The 25,634-nt window shown below is 38.9% G+C and overlaps 2 protein-coding genes across 2 annotated transcripts; both read right to left on the bottom strand.

The window, feature by feature from the left end:
- Nucleotides 1–1,980: 1,980 nt before the first annotated feature.
- Nucleotides 1,981–3,254, bottom strand: LOC124290736 (ras-related protein Rap-2a-like). Its single transcript, XM_046727540.1, has 2 exons — nucleotides 2,704–3,254; nucleotides 1,981–2,041 (listed from the first exon to the last, which is right to left on the bottom strand). The coding sequence occupies exons 1-2, from the start codon at nucleotides 3,252–3,254 to the stop codon at nucleotides 1,981–1,983; spliced, it is 612 nt and encodes a 203-aa protein (XP_046583496.1).
- Nucleotides 3,255–18,434: 15,180 nt separating this feature from the next.
- LOC124290735 (ras-related protein Rap-2c-like) lies at nucleotides 18,435–20,859 on the bottom strand. Its single transcript, XM_046727539.1, has 2 exons — nucleotides 20,488–20,859; nucleotides 18,435–18,728 (listed from the first exon to the last, which is right to left on the bottom strand). The coding sequence occupies exons 1-2, from the start codon at nucleotides 20,857–20,859 to the stop codon at nucleotides 18,435–18,437; spliced, it is 666 nt and encodes a 221-aa protein (XP_046583495.1).
- Between the last annotated feature and the right edge of the window lie 4,775 nt (nucleotides 20,860–25,634).

The following is a 25,634-nucleotide window of genomic DNA, read 5'->3' as shown; positions in this document are numbered from 1 at the left end:
TATTTTAAATCAGCATCATTACTCAGGAACGTTTATGTACATTTGTATTCATGCCACGAATGTGAAAATTTATCAAATTTGGCTCAAAATGAAGGTACCGTCGGCTTATGAAATAGTGTTAATATTGGAAATACCAACTGCACCTAATTATCATCCAAACCTGTCAGCATCAAACAACATTGAAAAGTGAAGTGATGGACTCCATTTTTAGCAAGCATATCCAAAATATTCTGATTACAGCTACTACAGCAACATGTTCCAACCAAAGGTATTTGCAACCACTTTACCGGTTCTACTGATTCGTTTCGGGAATATTGTCTCACTCGCAAGTTTTCAAGTGTCTGAGGACGATGGTGCCGTTTACGGACGCGTCGATCAAGTTCGTCCCAGCGATTTGGAAGACCAGGGAAGGACATTGACGTTCGTGGAATATGCACCTGTAACACGAGCTGTGTGGGTCGAGCGTTGTCGAGTTGAAACAGCTCCTTCTGGCGGTTGAAAAGGAGGAACGGAGGTCGCAGGATTTAGTCAATGTAAGATTGCCTTGAACCACCACTAGCCATAATCTACCGGTGCAGGACATGTTTCCCCACACAATGACGCTTACCCCACCAAATCGGTCCACTTGTCGAACGCAGTTCAGCGCAAAATGACTGTGTCGACGTCGATGGACACGTTGTCACCCATCCCGTCGTTGTAGGAGCAAAAGCAGTTCATCGCTGAACCAAACACGTCGCCAGTTCCCCAGGTTCCATGCCTGTACCCCGTTGCACCATTGGATACATCGTTGTCGGTGACCAGTCGTGTCAGGACAGGTCCAACTTTGGTCGATATGCTCGAATTTCCACTTCTCTCAAACGATTTCTGATAGTTTGGTCTGAAATTCATCGAAGACCAGGCATGTGTCCTGCCGTGTCTGTTGCTGTAGGAAATCGGTGACATTGGTGAAACTCCCGGATGAATCGGTGTACTGAGCAGGAGTGGCCACTCTTGGCCTTCCACTTCTGGGACGATCTCTGGTCGAATTGAAGCGGGTATTTCGATGCCATAATCGAGATATGGTGCTCTGGTGGACGTTGATCTGTATTGCAACGGCAGGCTGGAACTCCCCTGCTTCAAAACGTCCAATGGCAATATAAAACGCCTATGCCTTTCATTTTTTGACTGTAGAGTATAGATTCCTACGTTTGTTAAAGATAAATTTAATTTATAGATATTTAAAGGGATACAGTGAAGACCTGTCCTCAAAAATAACATAATAGCATGGTATGTCCGATATCAAGATTCACACATTAAATGAAATCCTAACCCGGATCCATACTGAAGGGAGTAAGTCTACAACAAACGAGACTGTCGAGTATGTCTCTGATTGTAAACGCGATTCCATGACTGCACGTATAACAGTACCAAGACGCCAATTAAAATGGGATAAATACACAAATATATATAGATATATCTTTTCACAGTTTGGAAGTCTGTCTGTGTTTTGTCAGCCATATTGCGGAAAGAAATCCGAGTGTATCGCTGTGTGTATTCTAAATGCTGAATTAAAGATAAGTTAGCAAGCAATCAAACCAGATGCGTGTATATTGTGTTGTTCCGTGGTGTGTGGCGTGTGTCTGTGTGTCTGTGACACTTGCCTTGGTGACATCACACATCTGTCTATGTGAACCATATTTCATAGTAAATCCGTAACACAGTAATTGGTATTGAGAAAAATATACACGTGAGGCACCTCAAAAGTGACAAGTGTTTAAATGTTCATTTTAGAATTGACGTCCATACCTTTTACATGTATCAATAACTCTATAACAGGCATGAAATTGTGTTTATTCATGAACACACAAATGACAAAATGAATACACAAAAGAGCAACATCCGGGACATGCCTCAGCACGATGGTGCAACGTAATCCACGGCCATTCTGTTCAGGAAAAGCCCTTTTCGGTTGTGCATACACTGAAATTCAAACTTCATCTCTTACATCTTGTTCCACGATCTGGATTTGTTCTCCTGTTTAAACGGAGCTTTTCCAGGATCACTGACAAAAGATACGCAGGTGTCACATTAGAAACCTGCCTTTATACACTGAGACAGCATGTCGAAGCGCACTTTCAAAGAGTTCAGCAATCTGCGCGGGGTCTCTAGCTGACACTTCGGTGTACTTGTGCTCTCTGTCTTTTGTAACAATTGCGTCCACAACTTGCCAGACAGGATACTTCCTTTCCTCTGATTGGCATCACCCATCAATGTGAACCATATGGCATGGTAAATGTAGAACACAAACAATTTGACCATTACAAAAGTATGCGCGTGATGCACCTCACAAGTGACAAGTTTTTAAATGTTCATTTTAGGATTGACTTCAATACTTTTTACATGTATCAATAACTCTATAACTAGCAATATAATAACTTACATACATTGTTTTAATTCATGAGCACACACAAGACATAATGAACACACAAAGTGCAATATCAAGGACATCCTTCAGCACGATGGTGCAACGTAATCCACGGCTTTTCAGTTCAGGAAAAGTCCTTTTCGGTTGTGCATACACTGAAACTCAAACTTCATCTCTTACATCTTGTTCCCCGATCTGGATTTGTTCTCCTGTTTAAACGGAGCTTTTCCCTGATCACTGACAAAAGATACGCAGGTGTTATCATTCGTCTCGGTGACATTAGAAACCTGCCTTTATACACTGAGAGAGCATGTCGAAGCGCACTTTCAAAGAGTTCAGCAATCTGCGTGGGGTCTCTAGCTGACACTTCGGTGTACTTGTGCCCCCAGTCTATTGTAACAATCGCGTCCGCAACTTGCCAGATGGGAGTCTTCCTTTCTTCTGCAATGTCTATCTTATTGGCAACCACATAAATGGGAACATTGTTTTCCTGCTTTTCTTCCAGAATGAGATCTCGCAAAGAGTAAATTTGCTCAAATGAGTCTGCGTCATCCACGGAATAGACGAGAACAAATGCATCCCCTTTTGCAATAGCATGCTTCCTTACCGTGGGAACAGCATCCCCATTGATGATTTCAACTATTCCCACTGTCAAATTCAATCCTGATGAGTCATATGTGCGCCTGTGGATCTCCTCGAACGTACCTTTATACTCTGTGATGAAATTCTGACCCAGAAATTGAGAAATAATAGCTGTCTTTCCTACTCCAGAAGCTCCAAGGACTACAAGGCAGAGGTTCTCGTCCTGGTCCTGGCTGCCAGCATTAAATGAACGTACTCTTTGAGCCATCCTTAAATGAACTTCCAAAGACAGTTTCGATTTGTCTGAGAAATTGAGTAAACAGCGGTCTTATATACCTGTTGAGACTTGACCCATACAGCGGTCTTTCACACCATCCCACGGTCATTGACGTATTTTGTGCAGACAGCACTACAGACCACTGACGGTACACTGAAACCCTGGCAACAGTTTGAACGGTTGTGACACTAACTAAATATATTACAGTTTGTCGATATCAGAAGCGATCTAAACACTTGCGGACAAAATAAATAAAGCAGGTACGTCCGAATCCTAGGACGTATTTTATATCAGTACTTTTTAAATAAATTTCCAGTTTAATTTGTTTTCAAAAATCGTTGAAAATACCTCAGGGCGGAATACACGTGGCAAAACTTTTACAGAAGCGCAACTTCAAGAAAATACAGATAGAGCGAGTTCACCAAACGCATAATATGGTCTGGCTTAAATAAGTCTAACATATTTTGCTGCACACCCTAAGGTTTTATATTAAGTTAAGTCTCTTTGGAAGTTAGCAGGGTGAAATTATTATACAGTCTGAGATATATCAAAATGTTGTGTTTCATTATAGGCTGGTGCATCGACAATGTCAAATCTGCATTTATCAACTTAGCTATGCCAAATCTTTACCAAAAGAGAGGTTCAAGTACCAGGGTCATCTGGGTTTATCACATTATATGATGTATGTTTACGATCATTTTTCGGCTATACTCGAAATACTTGTTTTCATGAGCAATGAGTTCATGGTGTTTCTGCTGTCTTGCATACTTTGAAGAGTCAAACACAACACCATGACTTCGTTCCTCCATTTCAGTGATACAACCCCGGATCTTGATCACCGAGGTGTCAGACCTGTGTCTTCTACTCGATTCAGTACAGATTATCAGTACTTTGGTCTTACAACTGTTGCGTTTGAGGAAGATTTGAGCCATCCAGTTATGAATATTGTTTGAAAAGTCTGTATCTATGTGGAATTTGTAGTTTTATGTTCCAGGCGTCCGCCCTCAGGTGGACCAAACAATATCTCCAAGTGGTAAGTCAAGGGTAAACTGAAGACATTTGTTTAGTTGAATAACTGTCAGGAACAGGTGGAGTTTTTTTTATCAGAATTGCTGCCAATGCAAACCTAAGAGGCACAGTTAGGTCTCGTAGAGAGTCATTGACGGCATTGTTCACCGTTTCTTCAAGAGGTGAGGTGAAATTGGGTTTAACGTCGTACTTGAGAATATTTCACTCATATGACGACGTGCATGCGTGTGTATGTGTATGTGCGGCTGCTTGTGCTAGCCCAGATTTAAGATGGTTTTATAGTGCTAGCTCACTGAGATACCATTCCGCAGTGAAGCATGAATACCCCACACAGACACAGTATACTGACCCCGAGCCGACCAGTCCTTGTTGTACCCATTAATGCCGAGCGCCAGGCAAGTATCAACAAGTACCATATTTTAACGTCTTTTGGTATGACGCGGTCGGAGGTCGAACCCGCGACCTTCCGCTCTCCGAGCGGACGCTCTAACCACTTCACCACGGAGGCGGTTGTTTCTTCAAGACATTTCTTTAGAAGCCACAGTGGCATTTGGTCCAGAGCGCATGATTTTGTTTGATTGTAAAAGTTGTTTCATTGTGTACTCCAATTTTTATGTCATTTCAAATTGAAGAACACCCGTGCAGATCCCAGTACGAATTGTTCTTCGGTAACCCATGCTTGGCGTGAGAGGCGACTAACGGGATGTCATCGTATCCCAATTGCGTAGATCGATGGCCATGTTGTTGCTCACTGGATTGTCTGGTCCAGACTCGATTATTAACAGACCGCCGCTATATTGCTGGAATATTGCTGAGTGCGGCGTAAAACTAAACTCACTCACACTCACTCCCAGTTTGTTACAAGGGCGCATTGGCAACTAAAGGAACAGCGCGAAAAGCGAGATGCACGTGCGTTAACGGGTTCTCAACAAACTTTTGAGCTGGCGAGATGTCACGTGCCCCAGCTGCACAGGTGAGTGAGTGAGTATGGTTTTACGCCGCTATTTAGCAATATTCCAGCAATATCACGGCGGAGGACACCAGAAATGGGCTTCACACATTGTACCCATGTGGGGATTCGAACGCCGGTCGTGACGAGCGGACGCTTTAACCACTAGGCTACCCCACCGCCCCAGCTGCACAGGTAGTGCGCTGTATGTACTTTGTAATTGCATACTTGGGTCACCCCACGTCATTTTCATCCTTGAAAAAAATCATAGACTTTGTAAATTATAGACTTTCATTTTCTCTCACTTTGTCAATCAGCATTAATCACATGTCTCTGACGTCATTAATGCACGTGCATCTCGCCTTTTAGCGCTGTTCCTTTAGTTGCCAATGCGCCCTTGTAACAAACTTGGAAAAAGCACAAATAAATGATGACAGTTTCTTAAACAACTTTTTTATTTTTGTGACACAAATTATGCATTTTTTTTCTAGAGTTGGTCAGTTGTTTGTATTGCAGTCCGCGTTGGTTTCATTCTCTTATGTCTATTTGTTTTGTGTTAGATTGCACTTCATCGGTATCATTTTGTCTCAAACGGACTGTAGTTTGAAATAAGGACCAGTTAGCCGTCGAAAAATTCCATCATGTATACGATGGAGAAGCAGATGGAGTTATTTCTGAAAGAATAGTTGGGAAGTGGTCACTTCCGCAGAGGTCACCATGGACAGACCAATCAAATTGATTGAAGAGGTGAGAAGCTGCAAGTGACAAATCCAGAGAAGAGTAGGTGCCAATTGCAGGATGGAGATAGGTGCTTGAATCATCATTGTACATACATTGGTCATTATTGGAAATGAAATCTTAGATTATTTTACCTTTAGTATTAGTGTTGTTACTACCCCAGAGCGGGTTGTGACCATTTAGGTCACCCATAATAACACAGGGCTTCGGGACTTGATCATAGAGTGACTGTAGATCAGTCTGCTGAAGTGCCGATGAAGGCGGAATATATAGAGAGCGTAATGTCAATGCTACACCCAGAGTAAGTCGCACTGCCTCACCTTGGAGATTAGTTTTAAGCGGAACAGGGCTGCAAATAACATCCTGTCGTATAAGGATAGAAGATCCTCCCGTGGCCCTATTACTCAGAGGAGAATAATGATGAAAGGCTGTAAATTGGCGTAAAGTAAAATTATCCGTCTGGTGGTGTTAGATCCTGGACTAATAGCTGTAGTTCACTACAATTAATCCTTAGACCTCTACAATTCCACTGCACGATATTAGTAAAACGACCTATCTTTTAGGTGGATTCATAGGGGATCTACCCCCCACGTTCTTCGAGGGCGACAAGCTATGTGCCCTGGCATGGAAGTTTTCGGAAACTTCCATGTCCTCAAGCGATCCGTATTTATTAAACATTTTGATTTGATTTTGTGAACCCTTTGAGGGTCTGTCACTTTTTTCGATGATTCTGTTCTTGGCTCATTAGTACTTCGAGAGTGTTCTTGGAATTTGGTTTAGTTCGAGTTTGTTGGGCTTACTGAGATGATGAATGTTCCCCGGATAAAGATGAATCTTGACTAGATGTCTGTGACGGAACTTCAGACAGGATCTCCTCGTTATATCTCCATATTTCAAAGTCTGTGTAGACTGTTCAGGTCTAAGGCTTGTTGGTTTTAACCCATGTCGAGTCTGTTTGACAGTGTATTGACGAGGTGGTAACTGATAATGTGTTTAGCTTTGAGATGGTTTCCGAAGATGACCTTGCAATTGATGCATACGAACTACCTGGTGCTGTTGATTCAACGATTTTTTTGGCATCAGCAAAGCTAATGTTTTGGTGAATTTAATTTTAGTAATTTATATTTGTTACTTTCAAATTGGACAATCCTTTGAGAAGGAAGAATGTCTTCCTGAACAGTTTGTACACTTTTTAGAGTCTATTGTAACATGAGTAGTCTCACTGCAGTGGGCACATGTGATCGGTTTTGTACAGGTGTTAACACCGTGGCCATATGTTTGACACCTAAAACATCTCAAAGGATTTGGGATGTAGGTGTCAACCGACAGAACCCTGCCTTGACTGACTTCGGAGGAGTTGGGGAAGAAAATGAAAAGAGGTAGGTATTGGTTTGAATGGATTCATTGTTTCTGCGGGTCGTAAATCGTTTCACATATGTTACTCCCTGGTCTTTCATTTCAGAGACAATGTCTAATTCTGACATATCAGCCAACACTCGCTTTCGGTCTCTGATTATACCTTTACTGTGGACAGAGACCGTAACAGGAACTTCAACAAACATATCCATAGATAGCAGGTTGGTCGGTTGCTGTTTTCTGCTACATTCAATTAAATGGGATCCTGAACGCAAGCGTTTGCTATTTCTCACCTCTCCTGCTATTCCGTTGACACCTTTAGAAATCGCAAAAGGATTAAGTTTCCAGGGAGTCTTATGCGGAGTTTCCATAATCAAAAATCGTGGCCAATAATCAACAGATTTACAGGGTCGCTGTTCCTAATCATTGTCCAGTGGACGTTGTTTTTTGTGTGTTTTTTTAGGGTGTTTGGTAGTCCATGTTTAGTTTATATTTATTCATCATCCGAGCTCCCCACCCACCACGGAGTGTCATAAAGACGGTGCTAATAACAAGTGGATCTCCAACTTGCAGCACCAGGGATACCTGCATGATATACTCCAGCAGAAAACAATAAAAGTTAATTATTCTACCAGATTGGCCCATGAGCCACCGCCTTCTGGGTATATTACTCTAGGCAAATTACAAAAGTGAAATATTTCCAAATTCAAATACATAAACATAAGCCAAGTCATTTCACAAAACATTTTCCAAAGTGTCTAAAACTTGTGTATCAAAATATACATACACAGCATGACCAGCCGATTGATTGAACCGGGCCCATTCAACCACCCGTCTAGGTGAAGTAAGGGGCGAAGTGGTGTGTTGGGCAAAGGAACGCTATTCCTGGAACCTGTGCCCTCAACCACCACTCCCGTCCTCCACCGATTCAGGGGCGCAACCCACGGCTGACAGGTTGGTGGACCAAATATACCCCCAGGTCCACACGGGGGGATGAAGAGCTCTTAGCGTTACCCAGCACCCACCACGAGGAGGTGGCTCTTCACGGGTGCCCACTCAAATTGAATAAAAAGGTCTTTAAAAGAAAGCAGACATTAATTGGTCCTGATATTTGTTGGGACAGATGATGAAGAATCCTCTAAAGTAAGTTTTACATGTTATCATTAGAACGAATACTTGGTAGTTACTGGCATTTACCTTGAACAAGGGTCTAATTGATTTCTGGAGCACACATTTAAATGGCTGCATTGTAGTATTTCCTCAGTAGTACTTCATACATTTACATGCTTATACACCTGTTCTAAATATATCCGTTTCCTATCACCATGGAGACGAGAGACATGGTCAGTATGGTCCATCATTCCGAGACTCTCAGGGATGGGACTAAGCTCTCTTTGGCCCATTAAATGTTCAGGTTTCTATTTGTTAATACACATAATTTCATATAAAGCCCGTTTGGTTTTATTCAATGAACGCTTTCAAATGAAAAGAGTCAATTTGGAGATTTAAGATCTAATCTCCCCCTACGAAGCCTAATAAATTACTTAATTTAAGTTCACTCATCTGCATATCGTCCTATTTTTGGGACGCACTATTTCAGTGCTAGAAAAGTATGTAAAAACATATTTACTGGTAAAGTGACACCTCTTTCCTTTCATTGCTTGCCAAAAGAAACCAGCTCACAAAATTTAATGAAAATCTAAGACCCTATCCATAAATGGGTTAAGAACGTTATGTTAGTTTTCGGAGACTTGTTCGGAAGGATCATGCACAAAAAGTGATACATTATAACATGTAGCGGCAGGTATGGTGGAAATATATTGGAAAGAAACAGTACAGTGTACCATCTGCATGCAAGATGTTTGCTTCAAAGAACTACCCGTGTTCTCCCTTGTGTTGAAGATGATGTTATCACAGCCAGCAATCATGAAAGGTTTGCCAGCGTCAGTTGTAATCCCCTTGCCATCCAACAGAACTGTAGGTAATGTCACTTGGAAGTCAGGGATTGTTATTTTGAATTGTCTGTACAAAAATAAAGTAGAATGCCTGTAAGAGCTGTAAGTATTAGCTGACATTATGTGTGAATACTTCCATAGATTGAAGTTCATCATCGAAGATCTTGAAAATTTACATTGTCTCAAATCCGGCTCTGTCCAGAAGTCTCGCTCTGAATATAATCACATCATACAGGCATGCAGCTGAAAGAAGGTTGTGGCCTATTCCCATCTTTAACAATGGGCCATCAATTGTCTGGATAGTTCCCTTGCAGTTTAGATTCTTTCGCTGGCAGTAAATTATTACTTCGTTCTTTCTTCTGACATCGTACTTGTACTTGCCTTTGTCTGCCTCCGCGATATGAAAGACTCAGTTTCACAGCGAGTCATAAGCTGATGTCAGAAATCCTTTGATAATATCTTGCAAATAAACGTCATACTTAGCGCATTGCAAAATCTTTGTGTAAAAGTTTCAAATGCCAGATTCAACGGTTGGTTGTAAATCATACATTTTAATATCAAATGCTTTGCGCAATGGCACAACAACTGTGGTTTCAGAAGTTTCACAGTTATTGTTATGATCAGGCTTGGGTCGTGTGTAGGACCAACAGTCACTTCCGTAGCACGTTTCTATGAGTTGTCTAACTAACACATAAACTATCATACATTCAAGACTTGTATAAGATGTCTGTGACTGAAGATCATATGACCAGTCTTTGTACAAATTACCTACAACACTGAATACTATGTCTCAGATCTAACATGTTAGAAACTCATGGACGATGGACAATCAAAATACTTGAGTATCACAGCATGTAGCATGTAAAACTAAAACATTTTTATCAATGAAGACAATACAGTATAAAACAACAACTGAAGGTAGATCACCATACTAGGGACAGTCCTTGTACAAGTTAACACTGAATAGTTTAGCAGATCTAGTATGTTAGAAACTCAAAAGGGAACGTTTAGTTGCAGTTGTCACTTCAGAACTGAATATCGAAGGTTTACAAATATTACTAATATGGAAGGTTTACAAATATTACTAATATGGAAGGTTTACAAATATTACTAATATGGAAGGTTTACAAATATTACTAATATGGAAGGTTTACAAATATTACTAATATGGAAGGGAGACAAATATTACTAATATGGAAGGTTTACAAATATTACTTATATGGAAGGGAGACAAATATTACTAATATGGAACGGAGACAAATATTACTAATATGGAAGGGAGACGGGAGACAAATATTACTAATATGGAAGGGTTACACATATTACTAATATGGAAGGGAGACAAATATAACTAATATGGAAGGGAGATAAATATTACTAATATGGAAGGGGGACAAATATTACTAATATGGAAGGGAGACAAATATTACTAATATGGAAGGGAGACAAATATTTCTAATATGGAAGGGTTACAAATATTACTAATATGGAAGGGAGACAAATATTAAAAACGTGGAAGGGAGACAAATATTACTAATATGGAAGGTTTACAAATATTACTAATATGGAAGGGAGACAAATCTTACTAATATGGAAAGGTTACAAATATTACTAATATGGAAGGGAGACAAATATTACTAATATGGAAGGGAGAAGGGAGACAAATATTACTAATATGGAAGGGAGACAAATATTACTAATATGGAAGGGGGACAAATATTTCTAAAATGTAAGGGTTACAAATATTACTAATATGGAAGGGAGACAAATATTACTAATATGGAAGGGGGACAAATATTTCTAATATGGAAGGGTTACAAATATTACTAATATGGAAGGGAGACAAATATTAAAAACGTGGAAGGGAGACAAGTATTACCAATATGGAAGGGAGACACATATTACTAATATGGAAGGGTTACAAATATTACTAATATGGAAGGGAGAATGGAGACAAATATTACTAATATGGAAGGGAGACAAATATTACTAATATGGAAGGGAAACAAATATTACTAATATGGAAGGGAGATAAATATTACTAATATGGAAGGGAGATAAATATTACTAATATGGAAGGGAGACAAATATTACTAATATGAAAGGGAGACAAATCTAACTAATATGGAAGGGAGACAAATATTCCTAATATGGAAGGGAGACAAATATTACTAATATGGAAGGGTTATAAATATTACTAATATGGAAGGGTTATAAATATTACTAATATGGAAGGGTTATAAATATTACTTATATGGAAGGGAGACAAATATTACTAATATGGAAGGGTTATATATATTCCTAATATGGAAGGGAGACAAATATTACTAATATGTAAGGGAGACAAAAATTACTAATATAGAAGGGAGACAAATATTACTAATATGGAAGGGAGTCAAATATTACTAATATGGAAAGGTTACAAATATTACTAATATGGAAGGGAGACAAATATTACTAATATGGAAGGGAGATAAATATTCCTAATATGGAAGGGAGACAAATATTACTAATATGGAAGGGAGATAAATATTACTAATATGGAAGGGAGACAAATATTACTAATTTGAAAGGGAGACAAATATAAGTAATATGGAAGGGAGACAAATATTACTAATATGGAAGGGTTATAAATATTACTAATATGGAAGGGTTATAAATATTACTAATATGGAAGGGTTATAAATATTACTTATATGGAAGGGTTGTAAATATTACTTATATGGAAGGGTTATAAATATTACTAATATGGAAGGGTTATAAATATTACTTATATGGAAGGGAGACAAATATTACTAATATGGAAGGGTTATATATATTACTAATGTGGAAGGGAAACAAATATTACTAATATGGAAGGGAGACAAATATTACTAATATAGAAGGGAGACAAATATTACTAATATGGAAGGGAGTCAAATATTACTAATATGGAAAGGTTACAAATATTACTAATATGGAAGGGAGACACATATTACTAATATTGAAGGGAGACAAATATTACTAATATGGAAGGGAGACAAATATTACTAATATGGAAGGGAGACCAATATTAAAAACGTGGAAGGGAGACAAATATTACTAATATGGAAGGGAGATAAATATTACTAATATGGAAGGGAGATAAATATTACTAATATGGAAGGGAGACAAATATTACTAATATGAAAGGGAGACAAATCTAACTAATATGGAAGGGAGACAAATATTCATAATATGGAAGGGAGACAAATATTACTAATATGGAAGGGTTATAAATATTACTAATATGGAAGGGTTATAATAATTACTTATATGGAAGGGTTATAAATATTACTAATATGGAAGGGTTATATATATTACTAATGTGAAAGGGGAAACAAATATTACTAATATGTGTAAGGGAGACAAAAAATTACTAATATAGAAGGGAGACAAATATTACTAATATGGAAGGAGTCAAATATTACTAATATGGAAAGGTTACAAATATTACTAATATGGAAGGGAGACAAATATTACTAATATGGAAGGGAGACAAATATTACTAATATGGAAGGGAGACCAATATTAAAAACGTGGAAGGGAGACAAATATTACTAATATGGAAGGGAGATAAATATTACTAATATGGAAGGGAGATAAATATTACTAATATGGAAGGGAGACAAATATTACTAATATGAAAGGGAGACAAATCTAACTAATATGGAAGGGAGACAAATATTCATAATATGGAAGGGAGACAAATATTACTAATATGGAAGGGTTATAAATATTACTAATATGGAAGGGTTATAAATATTACTTATATGGAAGGGTTATAAATATTACTAATATGGAAGGGTTATATATATTACTAATGTGGAAGGGAAACAAATATTACTAATATGTAAGGGAGACAAAAATTACTAATATAGAAGGGAGACAAATATTACTAATATGGAAGGGAGTCAAATATTACTAATATGGAAAGGTTACAAATATTACTAATATGGAAGGGAGACAAATATTACTAATATGGAAGGGAGACAAATATTACTAATATGGAAGGGAGACAAATATTCCTAATATGGAAGGGAGACAAATATTACTAATATGGAAGGGAGATAAATATTACTAATATGGAAGGGAGACAAATATTACTAATATGAAAGGGAGACAAATATAACTAATATGGAAGGGAGACAAATATTACTAATATGGAAGGGTTATAAATATTACTAATATGGAAGGGTTATAAATATTACTAATATGGAAGGGTTATAAATATTACTAATATGGAAGGGTTATAAATATTACTTATATGGAAGGGTTATAAATATTACTAATATGGAAGGGTTATAAATATTACTTATATCGAAGGGAGACAAATATTACTAATATGGAAGGGTTATATATATTACTAATGTGGAAGGGAAACAAATATTACTAATATGGAAGGGAGACAAATATTACTAATATAGAAGGGAGACAAAAATTACTAATATGGAAGGGAGTCAAATATTACTAATATGGAAAGGTTACAAATATTACTAATATGGAAGGGAGACACATATTACTAATATGGAAGGGAGACAAATATTACTAATATGGAAGGGAGACAAATATTCCTAATATGGAAGGGTTACAAATATTACTAATATGGAAGGGAGACAAATATTAAAAACGTGGAAGGGAGACAAATATTACTAATATCGAAGGGAGTCAAATATTACTAATATGGAAGGGAGACACATATTACTAATATGGAAGGTTTACAAATATTACTCATATGGAAGGAAGACAAATATTACTAATATGGAAGGGTTACAGATATTACTAATGTGGAAGGGAGACAAATATTACTAATATGGAAGGGAGACAAATATTAAAAACGTGGAAGGGAGACAAATATTACTAATATGGAAGGTTTACAAATATTACTAATATGGAAGGGAGACAAATATTACTCATATGGAAGGGTTACAAATATTACTAATGTGGAAGGGAGACAAATATTACTCATATGGAAGGGAGACAAATTTTACTTATATGGATGGGAGAAGGGAGACAAATATTACTTATATGGAAGGAAGACAAATATTACTTATATGGAAGGGTTACAAATATTACTAATATGGAAGGGAGACAAATATAACTTTATTATGAGCTCGAGGTATGGAACTTATGGAGATACCAGTGCACAATTCATAGCACCAACATATTATACTAGTATCTATACTTATACGATATTGTCCTTTATGTAACGCAGGTATAGAAAATGAAATTCATTTTACGCTAATATGTCCTTGTTATCACGAATTAAGTCAGAAATATATACCACACCATTTTCTTGCAAAGCAACTCCTATATACCCCTGAGTGCATCACCGTCTGGATCAATGAGGTCAATACCCTGAATGTATCACTGTATGCATTAATAGGATCAATACCCTGAGTGCATCACCGTCAGGATGAATGAGGTCAATACCCCTAAGTGCATCACCGTCTGGATGAATGAGGTCAATACCCCTGAGTGCATCACCGTCTGGATGAATGGGGTCAATACCCTGAATGTATCACTGTATGCATTAATAGGATCAATTCACTGGATGTATCACCGTCTGGATGAATGAGGTCAATACCCCTGAGTGCATCAACGTATGCATTAATAGAATCAATACCCTGAATGCATCATCGTATGCATTAATAGGGCCGATACCCTGAATGTATCACCGTATGCATTAATAGGGTCAATACCCTGAATGCATCAACCTATGCATTAATAGGGTCAATACTCTGAATGCATCACCGTCTACCTTGATAGGGTCAATACCCTGAATGCATAACCGTCTACATTAATACGGTCAATACCCTGAATGCATCACAGTATGCATTACTAGGAATCAATACCTGATTGCATCAATACCCTGAATGCATCACCGTCTACCTTGATAGGGTCAATACCCTGAATGCATAACCGTCTACATTTATAGGGTCAATACCCTGAATGCATCACCGTATGCATTAATAGGGTCAATCCCTGATTGCATCACCGTTTACATTGATAGGGTCAATACCTTGAATGCATCACCGTATGCATTAATAGGATCAATACCCTTGAATGCATCACCGTCTGGATGTATAGGATCAATACCCTGAATGTATCACCGTATGCATTAATAGGGCCAATACCTTGAATGCATCACCTTCTGGATGTATGGGATCAATACCCTGAATGTATCAGCGTCTGCATTAATAGGGTCAATACCCTGAATGTATCACCGTCTGGGTGTATAGGATCAATACCTTGAATGTATCACCGTATGCATTAATAGGGCCAATACCCTGAATGCATCATCGTCTGGATGTATAGGATCAATACCCTGAATGTATCACCGTATGCATTAATAGGGCCAATGCCCTGAATGCATCACCCTATGCATTAATGGGGTCAATACCCCGAATGCATCACCGTCTACCTTGAAAGGGTCAATACCCTGAATGCATTACCGGCTACATTAATAGGGTTAATACCCTGAATGCATCACCGTATGCATTAATAGGGTCAATACCTGATTGCATCACTGTCTACATTGTTAGGGTCAATACCCTGAATGCATCACTGTATGCATTAATAGGATCAATACCCCTGAATGCATCACCGTCTCGATGTATAGGATCAATACCCTGAATGTATCACGTATGCATTAATAGGGTCAATACCCTGAATTCATCACTGTATTCATTAATATGGCCAATACCCTGAATGCATCACCGTATGCATTAATAGGGTCAATACCCTGGATGTATCATCGTCTACCTTGATAGGGTCAATGCCCTGGATGTATCACCGTCTGGGTGTATAGGATCAATACCCTGAATGCATCACCGTATGCATTAATAGGGTCAATACCCAGAATGCATCACTGTATGCATTAATAGGGCCAATGCCCTGAATGTATCACCGTTTGGGTGTATAGGATCAATACCATGAATGTATCACCGTATGCATTAATAGGTCAATACCCTGAATGCATCACCGTATGCTTAAATAGGGCCAATACCCTGAATGCATCACCGTCTACCTTGATAGGGTCAATACCCTGAATGCATAACCGTCTACATTGATAGGGTCAATACCCTCAATGTATCACCGTCTAGGTGTATAGGATCAATACCCTGAATGCATCACTCTATGCATTAATACGTTCAGTACCCTGAATGTATCACCGTCTACCTTGATAGTGTCAATACCCTGAATGCATCACCGTATGCATTAATAGGATCAATACCCTTGAATGCATCACCGTCTGGATGTATAGGATCAATACCCTGAATGTATCACCGTATGCATTAATAGGGCCAATACCCTGAATGCATCACCGTCTAGATGTATAGGATCAATACCCTGAATGTATCACCGTATGCATTAATAGGGTCAATACCCTGAATTCATCACTGTATTCATTAATATGGCCAATACCCTGAATGCATCACCGTATGCATTAATAGGGTCAATACCCTGAATGCATCACCGTCTGCCTTGATATGATAATGGTCAATACCGTCTGAATTAATAGGGTCATAATGCATCACCGTCTTCATTTGATAGGGTCAATACCCTGAATGCATAACCGTCTACATTAATAGGGTTAATACCCTGAATGGATCACCGTATGCATTAATAGGGTCAATACCTGAATGCATCACCGTCTGCATTGATAGGGTCAATACCTTGAATGCATCACCGTATGCATTAATAGGGTCAATACCCTGAATGCATCACCGTCTGCATGTATAGGATCAATACCCTGAATGCATCACCGTATGCATTAATAGGGTCAATACCCTGAATGCATCACCGTCTGCCTTGATAGGGTCAATACCCTGAATGCATCACCGTCTACATTAATAGGGTCAATACCCTGAATGCATCACCGTATGCATTAATAGGGTCAATCCCTGATTGCATCACCGTCTACATTGATAGGGTCAATACCTTGAATGCATCACCGTATGCATTAATAAGATCAATACCCCTGAATGCTTCACCGTCTGGATGTATAGGATCAATACTCTGAATGTATCACCGTATGCATTAATAGGGTCAATACCCTGAATGCATCACTGTCTACCTTGATAGGGTCAAGGCCCTGAATGTATCACCATCTACGTGTATAGGATCAATACCTTGAATGCATCACCGTATGCATTAATAGGGTCAATACCCTGAATGTATCACTGTCTACCGTGATAGGGCCAATACCCTGAATGCATCACCGTATGCATTAATGGGGCCAATACCCTGAATGTATCACCGTTTGGGTGTATAGGATCAATATCCTGAATGTATCAGCGTATGCATTAATAGGGTCAATACCCTGAATGCATCATCGTCTACCTTGATAGGGTCAATGCCCTGAATATATCACCGTCTGGGTGTATAGGATCAATACCCTGAATGCATCACCGTATGCATTAATAGGGTCAATACCATGAATGTATCACCGTCTACACCTTGATAGGGTCAATACCCTGAATGCATCACCGTATGCATTAATAGGGCCAATGCCCTGAATGTATCACCGTTTGGGTGTAAAGCATAAATACCCTGAATGTATCACCGTATGCATTAATAGGGTCAATACCCTGAATGCATCACCGCCTACCTTGATAGGGTCAATACCCTGAATGTATCACCGTCTGGGTGTATAGGATCAATACCCTGAAAGCATCACCGTATGCATTAATAATGTCAATACTCTGAATGTATCACCGTCTACCTTGATAGGGTCAATACCCTGAATGTATCACCGTCTGGGTGTATAGGATCAATACCCTGAATGTATCACCGTCTGGGTGTATAGGATCAATACCCTGAATGCATCACCGTATGCATTAATAGGGTCAATACCCTGAATGTATCACCGTATGCATTAATAAGGTCAATACCCTGAATGCGTCACCGTATGCATTAATAGAATCAATACCCTGAATACATCACCGTATGCATTAATAGGGTCAATACCCTGAATGTATCACCGTCTGGGTGTATAGGATCACTACCCTGAACGTATCACCGTATGCATTAATAGGATCATTAGCCTGATCATCAGTCTACATGAATAGGGTCAGTACCCAGAATACATCACTGCCGACAACAAACTGCAAGCCCTGTCGGTTAAGAAGATGGCTTTAGCCTTCTTAGTGTAAGCCTCCTTCGTAGTTTGTGGATCATTTCAACAGGAGAGGTCATTTTCCGTTGTCCTGACGCAGCACTGCCGCCACATGCCCATATGTGTCGTTGGATCACTTCTTTGAAAACCTTGTCGACGGCGTCTTTGTCCCTGGTGGTGATTTCCATGTGGCTTTGACCCCAGTCCCTCTCCACCACAGTTTCCGCGACTTCCTTCGGAGGACTACGGTTGGGGACATCAAGATCCATCTTGTTACAAACGACGACGATTATGGTGTTCTAAAACAACAAGCAACATAATTTAAGATACCATTCTAATGGGTATATCTGCCTGAGGGAATGAGTTGGGTTTAAAGTGAGAAAAGGAGTAAGAGGAATGCCCGAGGACAGCCATGCTGGTTTTCATCAAGTTAGTTATTTCCAGTAGGTTGACAAACTTACAATGGCTTTCACACAATCGATTAATGAAGCCGGGGTAGACGACTTTAAACCCTTTTACGTTTTCCATACCAGCTGTATTCATTTTTGAAACAAGGTAAACTACATACAGATCCAGGAGTAAAACTAAACTCACTCACTCACTCACATACAGATCCAGTATTTACTTTGAATAATACTCCAATTTAAGTAGTAACAGAAGCCAAGTTTGGGGAAATTACCTTTGCTAAAAACAATTTTTTATCTCATATTGAAAGTCTTATAGCTCAGATGTTTGAAAGTGTTGGATATCTTAAAGGTGGTACTAAGAGCTTAATGGTGTAGAGATAAAGGAAGACTGCTAAATATTCACAGGTGTATGACAATGTCATAACACGATTATGGTTGTTTCATGTGCGGGTTCAGCTGGTAAATCATTCTCAGGGACTTGGATTTGTCTTGGGGCATTTAGAACCACCCAAATTGACAGCCTCTACCTGGAGATAAATGAACCTGTCTTTGTTTAAGACGAATAATACTGGCAATACAATATATCACTGAATGCTATATGGCGGTTCTGATTATCAAAAGATAGTGAAAAGGTATCAGTTGCTGCTGTTTCTCACAATGGCACTTTGTCCTTAAGACTATCCTGTGGAAGATCGATTTTTACGGCAGATATACACCCGAGATCATTCAAATGCAGATTCATTCATATTTGCTTCGCCAAAAGTGCACTGCAAGCACAAACTTCCCATATTCTGATATCCGATCCTCCATTAGCAAGTATGTGAGCGGTCATTAGCCCAAAAGATTTTAAGCCAAAATTTCGAATAAGCTGCATGCCATCACGCTATTGATTGGAGGTCACACCTCTCCTGGTATTTCTCGCCATGATAAACTTGTGTAGTCAGCAGTGCCACATTGGACATAGTTTTCATACACATTCAGTTTTGTTAAAAGGTGCATAAGTGCCTAATTATTCAATTATTGTATATTGTCACGTTTGAGTGAGTGATTTTACGCCGCTTTTAGCAATATCACGGCTGGAGACACCAGAAATGGGCTTCACACATTGTTCCCATGTGGGGTATCGAACCCGAGTTTTTAACCATTAGGCTACCCCACTGCCCCTGTGACGTTGGTCCTTCAGCGGTATCGAATCTTCAGTTCGATCACGATTTTGCTGATTACCACATTGCTACCAGAGAAGTAATTCACGTGAAGCATTTCTTTCGAAAATTCAACGTGAACACAGTAGTAACTTACTTGAGGGTGCAAAATGGCGTATTTTCGCTCATGGAAATAGGTAAGTGTAACACTACATTTTAGACATAAACAAAAGAGAAGACCGACAAAAAGAATGTATTGTATGTTTCAAGACGAACTACGGTATAACATGTTTTGACACCTGTGTTGTGGACAACATTATGAGCTTCTAAAGCAACATGGGAATGAGTCAAGCTCACGGATGAAACCCACGTCATGTAGCAGGTCCGCTGTTGATGTAGATTAACATGATTGCATTTAGCTACCATAACCTAGTAAATGTAATATTTATCTCCGTTCGTAAAGTCTAAATTGAACAAGGTTATCACCTAATTGTAATATATCTGTTTACCTTCTTCTCTTTGCTCTTCCACTTAAGCACCATGTCCCTGATGCAGCAGACCCTTTGAAAGGACGTCTTGTCATCCACGGCATACACCAGCACAAAGGCGTCCCCCGTTTGTATGGCCAGCTTCATCATTTGAGGAAACTCTAAGTCTCCATGCGTGTCCAAAATATCTACACACACATTCAAATCTCCGTCTGTAATTTTGCAGCTGTAGAAGTCTTTTGTGTTTTCCGTTGAAGGGCTTTTATTCTTACCCTGGACAAACTGATTTATCAGAGACGTTTTTCCCACGGAAGTGGCCCCCATGACTATTAAGTTGAAAGTCATGTTGTTACTTTGGTCCTTGTTAGGAGATTCTGCCGATGCTGATGCCATCTTTGAAATCCATGAAAAGACGAACTGATTTATGTTTTATGAGAGCGACGTAGATGTGAAGTTACCATGGCAATATGAAGTTTGTCACGCTATATAGCCACTCGGTAGGAGAGGTGTGAAATGTTCACATTCTTCAACTGTTTAATGATCATGGTACGCCCAGGAAAGGTATTCGCGACCAGTGTACGCTCAAACCACGGGGCCACCCGGCAGTATCTGTCTCACTGGTAAAAGCATTACCAATCGATTCATCCATAAACTAAGCGAAACAAATAAAGGATCGCAGGACAATTCAACTCTTCCTTTAATATTTTCCAGTTTTTATCACCAGCTTTGAATAGCGCTGTGGTGATGAAAACTGGAAAATAATAAAGGAATTCGAACGCTTGAAGTTTCCTGTCATCCTTCATTTGTTTCTCTCAGTATATAAAGAGGTGATAACGAATATAGCGAGTAACCGACAAACGTGAGAAATATAGAAAAACATGATAATGAAAAGAAGGGCCTAATTAATACGCAACAAGCACCAACATTGATATATTATTAAAACAACAAAAGTGGACATTCATTATCGGGGTTTTCATTAGCTTTCATAAAATGGCAGAAAAATATTTTCCTATCAAGAGGCAAAACATCTGTTTCAAACTCAGTCAGCAACTCCAGCGACTACAATATCTTACTCTGCTGCAATATCTGTGGCAAAATCATCTGTGTCTTGTCAAACTGACATGACATGGGTCATTGATGAATCATCCTGAGATACAGTCACAAGCGTCTACCAAACAGCCAGCTGTTAGTCACTCAACAAAAAAGAAAGGAAAAAACTTAATAGAAAAGACACGACTACTATCCCTTCACCTCCAGAGGTTCCGTTACAGAACTCATTTGAACCTCTGGAAATGGCGATTACTCTGTCCTCACAGGACGGCTGGAAGAATAGTTCCTCCTCACATTCACGTGAAAGATCGCCAACTCAGCCACCATGACTCAGTTGTCACATTTACTGCAGTGGAATTGTAGAGGACTGGAAAATTAATTTCAGTGAGGTACAATTGCTGATTCAGGACTTTTAGCCATCAGCATTATGTCTCCAGAGACATATCTAAAATACTGATACCTTTCCTTTGAGACAGTACAACGATTATCACTCTTTTTCTCCTCCGGGGGATCGAGCAGCTGGAGGAGCTACTATTTGTGTTCATCAGAGCGTCATGCATAGCCCTGTCACTCTAAATACGAATCTTCAAACTGTTGCTGTTCGTCTGACTAAGCACATTGCGCTGACATTGTGCAGCTTGTATATACCCCCGTCTTTTAATATTGAACAGTCAAATAACAAAATAATCTCTGTATATTTAACGATGACACAACGATTAACTCTTGTTTTTGTCTTCACAGACCTATGAAAAAGTTCAAAACAGAACTGTAGGAGTACAGGTTGATTTAAACATGTCAGTAGATCACCATTATGCAACCAAGCACTACACGACCAAAACAAAGAATGTCTCTTTTCAGGTTAATTTTCCTGCCTTTTCTGCAGATAGTATTAAGGCTGACACTGATTCTGTGTTTTACACTGGTCTTACTCTCCAAGTGTTTCTGTCATTAATAACTTATCTTACATCTGATGCTACTCCCAAATCAAACACTACTCAAACTTATGAGACTTAGGCTTGGACTTCGGTTTCATGATCTCGGGAAAGATTTTCAATTTTCAGACAATTTCCAGGCAAGTTAAATGTTTGGAGTTTGTATCTCAATTTTAGCCAGAAAACTAAAGAATTGCATTGTTTGGCTCCCAAGAGATGTTATTCGGTCTGCAATGCCAATATCCTTTAAGAGAGAGATAAGTGTCTATTTGAGTCTCACTTTCTGTACATTGTCATATAATGCAAGCTTTTTGGGAGAGTTTAAAAGTACAGAAACCATCCGTTAGGTTATAAGAGACTATTTAAAACCAATAAAAACATTGTAAACTTACAGTATGTACACACATATAACCGTATACATTTGAAGTTAACACGTACAGGTATGCATACATGCATAACATATAACCTATGCACACACCACCTGAATCATATATAATAAAAGAAGTTGTTATCCATAAAGAATATTACTTTCTTATTAGTCGCCAACTTCTAAATGCCAATTGAACAGATTTCAATATGTTCACTGTGTATATTGTTGTGTTTGTGTATCATGTGTGTTCATTGTATAGCTCTGTCTGTTACATGTAAAACATGTTCCTTCGGGGTAATAAAGTATTATTATTAGTCTTTTCTACATATGTTAAAACAAGTCAAGACCTCAAACCGACACGTCTATTGTAGTGATTGGCAACCCCTCGTATCTCATAGAGTTTACCAATTATTTCACAGAGGCAGCCTTGTTTCAACCCATCCAAGCCAGTATGAAGGCTTTGAGACTTTTCCCCAGTACCTATGCACACACCACCTGCATTATTGATTGTTCAGACATTTTCTTGCAACGTCCATTTTCATTGAAGGTTAGAGCTCAAACCCACAGTACATATATAAGATTGCTCCCAATGGGTATATTATGTATGTTTCAAGATGCTATGGCGGTCGTGCACGAGATGTGTATATCACCAAGAACTCGGGTTTCCTAAACTACTTGTTACCTGGTGATGAGGTAATGGCAGATAGCGGCTTTATAATAAGCAATGGACTATAATGAATACTTTAATTGCATCTGTAAGAATGCATGTAGAAAGAGCAATTGGCAGGTTGAAGTCTTACAGAATATTGAGTCAGGTTCTACCACTGAATTCTGTTCAAAACTTGGATGTAAAGGATAAACACGACTACTTGGTAGCAAAGGTAACCCCGCGGAGAACAATCACTCCAAGGGTTTACATGGAACCTCGGAGTCGTGTTATATCGACTTATGAACGTAAAACACAAATATGTATTATGTCAATTTGTGACAATGTTTGGTACTGAGCAGACTGATGGAACAGCCCGCAAATGATGGAATAGCCAGTGTCAACTGGGATGCGACTGGCAGCCAACACCTTTCCTCGCACGCGCATTCCGTGTCCTGCACGTGCGCTGCCGCAGTACCCGTTTTGTGAGGAACACATGATTCATAAAACCGCCAAGCTGGAGAGCGAAGGGTTGCGGGGTCGAAACCAGTTATCGCCACTATATACTGGAAGTTTTCAATAATGTGATATTTTACGATCGGTGATAGCAAGACAATGTTGTATCAATCGTAACTAAAGTTATGAAATGGTTGAAATTTAACCTGATATTAGGTTTCGAAACTCTGCAAAGTCACAGCAGAGGTCTTCCTGATTCTGGAAGGAAGCTACTCTACTACAGACAAAACGGAATAGGTTTATATAAAGATAGTCAAGATGTGTGCAGTCCTGTGTAACCTCAGACCAGAACTTATCAAGGACAAAGACTGAGTAGTCTTGTTTGTGTCAGACGTCTAGTGGGCTGCTTAAGCTAATGACATGTAATGATTTTTCAATATGATATTTCAAGTGATCAGATCATATTAATCAGGATGAAATTATGAAGGTAATAGAAGGCAATGGAAAGGCTCCTGGCATGGATGGTATCCCCTGAGTTTTTAAAGTTTCTTCCAATGATTGTCCTATATTTAGAAATGTTATTTAATGCAGTGCTAGATAGTGGGATTTTTCCAGAGAGTTGGAATGTTGGAGTCATTGTGCCTTTGTATAAGAAGGGCGATAGGCAAAACCCAAACAACTACAGGGGAATTTCCTTATTAAGTGTAATGGGTAAAATATTCACTAGTATTCTAGATTCACGTATTCGAGTTTGGCTTGACCTGAACAAAACTCTACACGAGTCACAGGCAGGTTTTAGAAATAACTATTCAACATTTGATAATATTTTTATTCTACAGTCGCTTGTTCAAAAGTATCTAAGGAAACCTGGTCATAGGTGTTATGCCTTATTTATTGATTTTTGTACGGCTTTTGACTTTCGTATATAGAGATAAGCTATTGTATGTACTGTTAAGTAAAGGTGTTCATGGTAAGATCTTTAGGCTTTTAAGAGACAACTATAATAAGGCCAAAGCCTGCGTCCGAGTTGGTAGTGACAGGTCGGATATATTCACAACTTCACATGGCGTCAGAGGGTGTATGTTAAGTCCGGTATTGTTTATATTTTCTTATAAATGAGTTAGTAGAGGAAAAGCAAAATAGTGGTATAAGGGTTATATTTGTCCAATCGGAACTGGACAACATATTACTGCTGCTCTTTGCCGATGATATCACTCTGGTAGATGATTCTGTCGTAGGGCTGAAACGAAACTTAGATTTCCTACATAAATTCTGTTTGAAATGGGGTTTGGAGGTGAATTGAGATAAGTCTCAAATCATTGTCTTTAGAAATGGTGGTTATCTTAGAACTACAAGTTGAAATTAACGTTGTTAGCTACTATAAGTATTTGGTTGTCGTATTTTCCTCAAGGCTAGTATGGTCTAAAGCTTGTGAAACCCTGTCGTTAACCGCAATGAAAGCGAGCTTTCCTGTCAAACAGATGTTGATAAAGTATGGCGCACCTCATGAAATGGCTAAAAACATGTTTAACACGAAAATAGCACCTATTTTGCTCTCTGGCGCCGAAATTTGGGGACATATATATAGAGCAGATACTGAAAAGCTTCAGGACTTCTTCTTCAAGAAGTATTTAGGGGTTAGGAAAATTTGTGTCTACAAAAGCTTTTTTAGGGAGTTGGGCAGATATCAAATGTCTGTTAATTATTTTAATCG

The sequence above is a fragment of the Haliotis rubra genome, unplaced genomic scaffold (assembly GCF_003918875.1).
Source record: "Haliotis rubra isolate DU_JTF1 unplaced genomic scaffold, ASM391887v1 Scf472, whole genome shotgun sequence".
NCBI classification, from domain to species: domain Eukaryota; kingdom Metazoa; phylum Mollusca; class Gastropoda; order Lepetellida; family Haliotidae; genus Haliotis; species Haliotis rubra.
This window is presented reverse-complemented; position numbering and strand designations above follow the sequence as displayed.

What these genes read in the sequence shown, in the direction of transcription:
- LOC124290736 (XM_046727540.1), bottom strand. Translation starts at nt 3,254, where the DNA reads ATGGCTCAAAGAGTACGTTCATTTAATGCTGGCAGCCAGGACCAGGAC. An exon ending in CTTCGACATGCTCTCTCAGT is followed by an intron (nt 2,042 to 2,703) that starts GTATAAAGGCAG and finishes ATCTTTTGTCAG; the next exon opens with TGATCCTGGAAAAGCTCCGT.
- LOC124290735 (XM_046727539.1), bottom strand. Translation starts at nt 20,859, where the DNA reads ATGGCATCAGCATCGGCAGAATCTCCTAACAAGGACCAAAGTAACAAC. An exon ending in GGAAGAGCAAAGAGAAGAAG is followed by an intron (nt 18,729 to 20,487) that starts GTAAACAGATAT and finishes TTGTTGTTTTAG; the next exon opens with AACACCATAATCGTCGTCGT.